The 8,531-nt window shown below is 43.0% G+C and overlaps 1 protein-coding gene and 1 long non-coding RNA gene across 3 annotated transcripts; both read right to left on the reverse strand.

Moving 5' to 3' along the window:
- Nucleotides 1-676: 676 nt before the first annotated feature.
- LOC133151558 (uncharacterized) lies at nucleotides 677-1,878 on the reverse strand. Of its 2 annotated transcripts, none has more exons than XR_009713934.1 (4): nucleotides 1,756-1,878; nucleotides 1,463-1,527; nucleotides 1,226-1,330; nucleotides 677-1,143 (listed from the first exon to the last, which is right to left on the reverse strand). It is a non-coding gene; the product is annotated as an uncharacterized LOC133151558 (long non-coding RNA). The 2 variants fall into 2 exon arrangements; XR_009713935.1 differs by having other exon boundaries at nucleotides 1,685-1,864.
- A 759-nt stretch (nucleotides 1,879-2,637) lies between these two features.
- On the reverse strand, nucleotides 2,638-7,500 carry LOC133151261 (tubulin beta chain-like). The gene is made up of 5 exons (XM_061274135.1): nucleotides 7,341-7,500; nucleotides 4,408-4,516; nucleotides 4,223-4,333; nucleotides 3,905-4,149; nucleotides 2,638-3,744 (listed from the first exon to the last, which is right to left on the reverse strand). The coding sequence occupies exons 1-5, from the start codon at nucleotides 7,395-7,397 to the stop codon at nucleotides 2,932-2,934; spliced, it is 1,335 nt and encodes a 444-aa protein (XP_061130119.1). The 5' UTR covers nucleotides 7,398-7,500; the 3' UTR covers nucleotides 2,638-2,931.
- Between the last annotated feature and the right edge of the window lie 1,031 nt (nucleotides 7,501-8,531).

Below are 8,531 nucleotides of genomic sequence, written 5' to 3' on the forward strand. Positions count from 1 at the left end.
AATACACTTTTTTTCTGTACTGTGTCAAATTTCTAAGATATTTCACAGGGATTCCAATTGTTGCTCTCCACTATTATTGCTTGTGATGTCATCATGAACTGTCACTGGACTCACCACCTTTTGTCCCTCTGGGTACCGACAGACCTAATACTATTAAATTAACAAATACTTTTTACTATTTTACTACTGTACATACGTAGGACTATAATTGGAGATTTGCCATCTGCAGTGTTACAGATCCGGCTGTCAATGGTATGGGTTGGTTGTAGAGTGCAGCCAGCATCACTTTCATCTCATTGGTCTTTTAAGCAGATACAAGTGCTCAGTCTAATATTTGTTTGGAACATATGAGCATGGACGCCATTAAAAATTCACCTGCCCCTTACTGATGTATACAGCTAGGGTATTGAGAACTTTATAAATGACCTTGAATCAAGGAAGGTAACTGTAAAAACATGGAGTCATTTAACCTGCCTTAAGTGTTTTCCCTGACATGTTCATACATGAGGATGCAAAGACACATCTGAGCACTGTTGCTGAGGCGACAGAAGCCAAAGCGTTGGCAGCACTCAATATCAGTCAGAACAAAACTAAAGTTGTGCACAGCCACTTCTTCTCTCAACCTGAATGCAGTGGCAGGGTTAGCAGACTTGCAGCTCTGTTGAGGCGAGCTGATGATATGGTCTACTGTCTGGACTGGGTCCCCACACTCGCAGGAGGCACTATCTGCGAGTCCCCACCTCTTCATTGCAGCTCCACAGCGTCCAATGCCGGTCCTCAGGCGGTTGAGGGTTGTCCACTGTTTTCAGGGCAAGTCCTGGCTAGAGACGTCTGTGGGGTCATTGATGTAGTGGTGCAGCCTAGATGGTTCTGCTGACTTCCACTGTTCTATCCATTTGGTCTTGACCCAGGTGGCCTTGGAAGTGTCAGCTGATGTTGTGCTGAGCAGCTCATGGGCTTGGATGGCAGAGGGGCGTCATGACTTTACGCGCACGCGTCGTGGTGTCTCTGTGACGATCTTATGGAGGTGGGATTCACTGGTCTGTGCCTTTTGGGAGAGGGCCAATGTGGCTGCTTCTGATGTTAGCCGGGGCGATGCCTGCGAGGACGGGCTGTTGGTTTACAGGGGTGGCTCGCAGGCACCTAGTTCAAAGCAACAGGACAAGCAATGCGGTTGTCAAACCACAGAACAGGAAATACCTATCGTTACAGATTGTGTTTGTACCATCCATTTCAGGCAGTTGTTTGGCTTAGATGGCATTGCTTGACATTGACCAGCATGTACAGTATGTATAGCCACTGTCCTCTATCTTGTAGGAAGATAGAATGACTGGAGGAGACAAAGAAACCTTTGTGAGGAACACTTCCATTACTTAATTTGGGAGTGTATTGGATGAGATAGTAATGGACAGTAATGGAAATGCTCACAGGCCTTGTTGTAAGGTAGTGAAAAGGAACTGACCTTCAACTCTGGCTATAGGACATGATGCCCCAAAGAATACGATGAAGGCTCGCTCAAGATTTTGTCTGTGAAAACAAAGTCAGACGAGAACCCGTCACATTTGACACCGGAATGTCAAACAGTAACCCTAACAAACACCAAAAAGATGTAAGGCTTTCTGTGAAAAGCACATTCTGTTGTCTTTTCAGTTGACTTAATATTATAGTCATGCAATGTACTCACAGATCTGAGAGGAAGTGACAAACAAGACAGCAAGAATAGAAGTTTTCTCTTGATAATCGATAATAACAGACCTGATTCTGGAGCCCATGCTGTCTGAATGCCACTGTGTCCATGTGTTGGTCCTGAAGGGGCAAGATCCTCAGCAGGTGCTCTCTGTTGCCTTTCAGGAAGTAGCGGCAGTCAGCCACAACCACTGCTGTCTTGTGACTGAACGTTTCCTGTCAGTCTTTCCTGTCAGTCTTGTGTCATCATGTGTGCATGCCACAAATTCAAAACTTCAACATTCACTTGCCACCAAAAGCATATCTTTAGTTATTTATGATGTGAAGATTCTATATATACCGTATTTTCCGGACTATAAGGCGCACCTAAACATAAAAAAAATCTCAAAACCCGACAGTGCGCCTTATAGTCCGGTGCGCCTTATATATGGACCAAATTCCTAAATTTAAACTGACCCGAAGCATTGTGTCCTGAAATCAATCATAAGTGGCCCTCTGAACACTATGAATCATCAATCAAAAAGACTATGGATCATTATTTTGTGATTATAAAGTAATTTGTTGCGTCTGAAGTTGAAATAAACAAGATAAAATGGAAAATGATTTGATTTGCATTAAAAATGATGCATTATAGTCCAGTGCGCCTTATATAAGGACAAAGTTTCAAAATGGGGCATTCATTGAAGGTGCACCTTATCGTCCGGTGCACCTTATAGTCTGGAAAATACGGTGCATATATGTACATACACACACGCAGGCCATGATCACATTTTAAATTGTGATCAGGGAAGCATCGAATGGAACCATACGGTGTCTTTATTTTCTGATGTACTATTTTATTCACCTGGCCAGGGATGAGCCCAAATGTTTGTATCGTCGCTTTAATTTTGTAACGTAAGAAAAAAATGAATGAAGAAATGAATGAAGAAGCAAAAAACACTACCATCACTTTGCTTACCAATACATTTATTGAAGTCAAATACCAAATGAAACAAATGAATTAAAGCTTAATGCACTGCATATGGCAGAAATGTAAAACTGTGTCGTGAACAAAAGAAACATTACCAAAAAGTTGATGAGTCTGACAGACCTCTATGTGGCCACTGTTGTTAGGTAGAGACCAGTGAACCCACCGATGACTAAAAGAATTGGGCAAAGGTCTACAGTTGCTGATGGAGAGAAGAGGCAGGAGTGATCATGCAGAGGTTACAGGAACCGCATGCAGGCAGTGAATTCTGAGAAGTCTTAGGCCAACTCCTCCTCCTCCTCCTCTTCAAAATCTTCCTCCTCAGCGGTGGCTTCCTGGTATTGCTGGTACTCTGACACCAAATCATTCATGTTGCTTTCCGCCTCAGTGAACTCCATTTCATCCATGCCCTCGCCCGTGTACCAGTGGAGAAAAGCCTTTCGGCGGAACATAGCAGTGAACTGCTCAGAGATCCGCTTGAACAGCTCCTGGATGGCAGTGCTGTTACCGATGAAGGTGGAGGACATCTTTAGGCCGCGCGGCGGGATGTCGCAAACGGCCGTTTTGACGTTGTTGGGGATCCACTCGACGAAGTAGCTACTGTTCTTGTTTTGCACGTTCAGCATCTGCTCATCCACCTCCTTCATGGACATGCGGCCGCGAAATATGGCAGCTACGGTGAGGTAGCGCCCGTGGCGGGGGTCACAAGCAGCCATCATATTTTTGGCATCAAACATCTGCAGAGTTAGTTCGGGCACAGTGAGGGCTCTGTACTGTGTGCTTCCCCTGCTGGTGAGCGGAGCGAAGCCCGGCATAAAGAAGTGCAAACGAGGGAACGGCACCATGTTGACGGCCAGTTTACGGAGGTCCGCGTTCAGCTGCCCGGGAAAACGCAAGCAGGTTGTCACACCACTCATGGTGGCAGAAACCAGGTGGTTGAGGTCTCCGTAAGTGGGTGTGGTCAGCTTGAGGGTACGGAAGCAGATGTCGTACAAGGCTTCGTTGTCAATGCAGAAGGTCTCGTCTGTGTTCTCAACAAGCTGGTGGACCGAGAGGGTGGCGTTGTAGGGCTCCACTACTGTGTCGGACACCTGCAGGTGAAATGTTGCAATTGAATACTACAACTTCACTCAGCAGAGTGTAGAACTCCACTGAGGCTAAAGTGTCAAGGGTCATTCCAGAAATGGAGCACATTCTCCTTTTTACTCCAATTGTGGAATGACCTTTTAGAATGACATGAGTTATACGTACCTTCGGAGAGGGCACCACACTGAAGGTGGTCATGATGCGGTCCGGGTACTCCTCACGGATCTTGCTGATGAGCAGAGTTCCCATCCCAGATCCAGTACCACCACCCAAAGAATGCGTCAGCTGGAACCCCTGAAGGCAGTCGCATCCCTCGGCCTCCTTCCTTACCACATCCATAACCGAGTCCACCAGCTCGGCTCCTTCAGTGTAGTGACCTTTGGCCCAGTTATTTCCTGCTCCACTCTGGCCTGGAAAGAAAGACCACGTTTTGGTCACAATTGAATTTCATCACGTCTTGCATTTGCTAAAGTTGTAGTTTACCAAAGACAAAGTTGTCCGGTCTAAATATCTTTCCAAATGGGCCGGACCGGACAGAGTCCATGGTGCCTGGCTCCAAATCCACCAAGACCGCCCTTGGGACATACGTTCCTCCTACGGATCAAATAGGTCATCATAAACTTGGATTTTAATTTCCTAAAAACACACAAGTCATGGCAGTTCCTGACCTGAAGCCTCATTGTAGTAGACATTAATACGTTCCAGTTGGAGGTCATGGTCTCCTTGGTAGGATCCAGTTGGGTCAATGCCATGCTCGTCACTGATCACTTCCCAAAACTGGTCCAGACAAAACAATTCACTCACATGAAACATTATAAATTCTGCATCAAGGAAGATTTGAACAACAACAAAGGTTTTCAAGATGTTGCCTTTTATGAAACTTGCAATAATTTGAAATAAAATAATCACAATATACAAAGAAAATTAGAAATTGCTTAAGTATAAGACGGACAAACTAAATTCTCGTTAGCTGTCTTGTATTTAAGTCATGTCTGCCCCTCACTCCCCTGTTCGGATTGTTTGCGTCTCATGTCTTCTTGTTTCCCGTTTTTCTAGTTGCTTGTCTGTTCTCGTCTTGTTTCGCCTTTCTGTTCAGTTATTCTCGTCCCTGGTCGCACCTCTATATCTGTCTTTTGAGTTCCTTCAATAAACCCTGGTCCAAGCTGCAAATGGTCGCCCAGTTCCATTCATTTTATGACACTGAGAGAATTGGAAAAGCAATTCTTTTTTTGAGATGCTTTGCCAGACTTTTACTACAGGTTCCTTCAGCTGCTGCTTATTTGTGAGTCTTCCCACCTTCGTTTCTTCATTCAATATTTTCTCAAGTTAGGTCTTTGATGTCAGCGATAAAATGCTTATCTTTCTTCTCTCTTTTTTTTTTCTTTTTTTATAAAATAGCTTTTGTGGTAAAAGTGGAGCAGCTATACTGGTTTCACGTCACTACCTGCAGCAGTTGCAATCGGGTATTTCACAAACCTGCTTCCTTTTTGAAGTGAACTATTTGACTGTTAGACATTTCCTATCTCCTTTTTTCTTCCCGATTTGCAAATGAATGCAAAACCTAATATTGTGGCAGAAGTGAGGAACACATCTTTATTCAATGACTGATTAAATGGATGTGAACAAGTGTAGCCACATACAATTTATTGAAGCAACAAAGACAGCATGACATCATAAAGGACAAACATATCACCCCCACATTAGCACACAAAGGCGAACACACACACACACTGAATTTGGCTGAGTTCTAAAAAGCTGCTTTGGGTATTAATTCATGAATCATGAGATGTTGGTGTTTTTATACTTTACATCACAGGTGTCAAACGCAAGGCCCGGGGGCCAGATACGGCCCACCACATCATTTTATGTGGGCCACGAAGACAAATTGTGCATCAAATTCGTGTGTCATTACTAGAATTGCAAATTGTCTTCACTTTTAATAATATCTTTTTTATGAATATTTGACCAGTTTTTATTTGTCTGATTTGAAAACAAGTTATTTGTCAGTTTGTTTTGTAGCTTTTACCTTATATAATGTGAGGTGCTCATGCGTTTATTTGGGTTGACAGTCATAATGGCCCTCCGAAAGAAGCTATGACTACAATGCGGCCCACAAAAAATGAGTTTGACACCCCTACCTTAGTGCGTACAAAATACTAAATAGGGATCCAGTGTTAATGCCACATGTTCGCAAACCGCTTGGGTACCATGAGTTCATGGCAGCAGAAAAGAAGGCTTAGTGTATTTCTACCATGCAACAATTACACCCTGTTAAAGAATCCAAACGGACCTGTGCAACACACCTGCTACGTGTCAAGTCTTGCAAACCTAGCTGAATACTAAACAAACATACACCAATTTATTTGAATGAGTCGACATCATTTTGGGGGAGACGGCTCATCTTCATAACCCGTTTCAGTGCCACCACAAAAATAAAAGAAAGAAAGGGTCTTGTAAAAGTTTCAGACACTTTGATTATAGTTTGATTTTTTTTGTTTTGACTTATTTTATTTATTTTTTTTATTCAGTTTTATTTTTTACACCAGTTTAGTTAGTATTTAGTAGTTATTATTTTTCTAAAATGCTCCATTTTAGTTTAGTTTAGTTTTATATTAGTTTGATTTTTTTAGGTATATAAGAAGCACTTGTCAAGTAAAAGATGAAGAAAATGTCACTCAGTGTAGTTTTTTTATTCAGTTTCATTTTTTACACCAGTTTAGTTAGTATTTAGTAGTTGTTTTTCTAAAATGCTCCGTTTTAGTTTAGTTTATTTTAGAGTTGTTTCATATAAGAAGCACTTGTCAAGTAAAAAATAAAGAAAATGTCACTCAGTGTAGAGTAATAAAGCTAACAAGAGTTCTCAAATAACTAATTGACCTTCCCGCTTCTGTACACAGACAGACAGACAGACAGACAGACAGACAGACAGACAGACAGACAGACAGACAGACAGACAGACAGACAGGCAGACAGGCAGGCAGGCAGGCAGGCAGGCAGGCAGGCAGGCAGGCAGGCAGGCAGGCAGACAGACAGACAGACAGACAGACAGACAGACAGACAGACGCAGGCAGGCAGGCAGGCAGGCAGGCAGGCAGGCAGGCAGGCAGGCAGGCAGGCAGGCAGGCAGGCAGGCAGGTAGGCAGGTAGGCAGGCAGGCAGGCAGGCAGGCAGGCAGGCAGACAGGCAGGAAGACAGACAGACAGACAGCAATACATTTCAAATGAAGCCCATTTTCACTCGGATAAAACCTATATTATTTAGTTTGACTAAATTTAGCTACTTTTGTATAAAAACATTGTCTCTCAATCAGCAAACATGGCATGCAGAGACATGTACAACACTTTTGATTGCGACACCACAAACTTTGATCCCATGAGGGATATTCAAAAAGCCCTATCTTATCATTTAAACTTCTTTTCACATACTTTTCAACTACCCAACATCATTAGGAGGGCTTAGGAATACGGCAATAACATTTTCTTGTAACCAGCTGCCAGATTTAGAAACACTTATTCAGCACTAGCCCCAGTGTTGACCTATTTAGCATTTATGTTCACAAACTAGGAAACAACAGAAAACAGATCATTATTAGTTTCATTACCTTTGCTCCAATTTGATTACCACATTGGCCGGCTTGCAAGTGAACAATCTCACGCATATTGCTGTGTTGTGTGATTCGTCAAGCAGGAGCTGCAGTTCAGTGCTAGTGTGCTGCGTAGTTGTCAGCTTTTGCCCGCCCTGCCCTACTTTCCCACTTCCCGGAAGTGCTCTTCGTCAAAATGACAAACTGGAATGACTGGATAAACCTGGCATAGCGTGCAGTCAGAATCACCTCACTCCATTGGCTCCTAATATAAATTAGACTTCATTTTAAGATACTTCTAATATAGATGCTCCTAATATAAATTAGACTTTATTTTGAGATACTTATATATGTTTTCAAATCGTTAAATTGCCTCACCCCGCCACCTGCCCAGTGACTCATGTCATGAAGTGCCGAGGACTAACCTTAACTTAACTTAACTTAACTTAACTTTAATTTATCTTTAACTTAATTTAACTTTAACTTAACTTAACTTAGGAAAGCGAAGCCTCGGAGGGGATCGAGCCTTTTATGGTGCCGTTCCTTCCCCCTGGAACGACCTCTCTTTAAACTTGTTTCGTTTTGTATTGTATTGTATGATCAACTTCTCCGAGACCAAGTGGATAGAGACCACACACACACACACACACACGCATACGCACGCACACACTGGAACGTGCTCAATGGGCAGATCAACGTGCTCACGCGCAGGCAGAGGACAGAAGGGAATGTGAGCTTTGAGTGCCAGCCATAAACATGGACACACAGAGACACACGCCCGCACATGCGCACACACATGCTGAGTGAGCGTGGCGTAGGAACTGAAAGTCTTGGCCATGTCAGCTCCACGTGTCAGGGCTGTCCTTGGGTTCTTGCACGCGGATTCCCGCTGAGGCCAATCTTTGTGTGTGTGTGTGAGACACTCATACCATAAATGCAAAAAGAATGAATCCATGAAGGGAAAGTAAAAGTAAAAAATGGTCTGGTATCTAATAAAACAAGTTTGGCATGATGCCTCCATTCGAACAATGCATTCAAGCTTGTCCTGATACTAAATACTAGATGCTGTAATGTATGATGTTTTTGCTGATTTTAATGCCACTAGACCTCTTCAAGAGGAATGTTCACTGATTAGTCACATCAGGAACATTAAGTGAATATCCATTATAGAGTCATTGAATCAAAACTGCTTTTACAGTCATAATAGTC

This window comes from Syngnathus typhle, linkage group LG3 (genome assembly GCF_033458585.1).
Source record: "Syngnathus typhle isolate RoL2023-S1 ecotype Sweden linkage group LG3, RoL_Styp_1.0, whole genome shotgun sequence".
NCBI classification, from domain to species: domain Eukaryota; kingdom Metazoa; phylum Chordata; class Actinopteri; order Syngnathiformes; family Syngnathidae; genus Syngnathus; species Syngnathus typhle.

Coding starts and splice junctions, on each gene's coding strand:
- LOC133151261 (XM_061274135.1), bottom strand. CDS start 7,397: ATGCGTGAGATTGTTCACTTGCAAGCCGGCCAATGTGGTAATCAAATT. Junction 4,334..4,407: donor CTACTACAATGAGGCTTCAG/GTCAGGAACTGC, acceptor TTTGATCCGTAG/GAGGAACGTATGTCCCAAGG. Junction 4,150..4,222: donor ACCGGACAACTTTGTCTTTG/GTAAACTACAAC, acceptor CTTTCTTTCCAG/GCCAGAGTGGAGCAGGAAAT.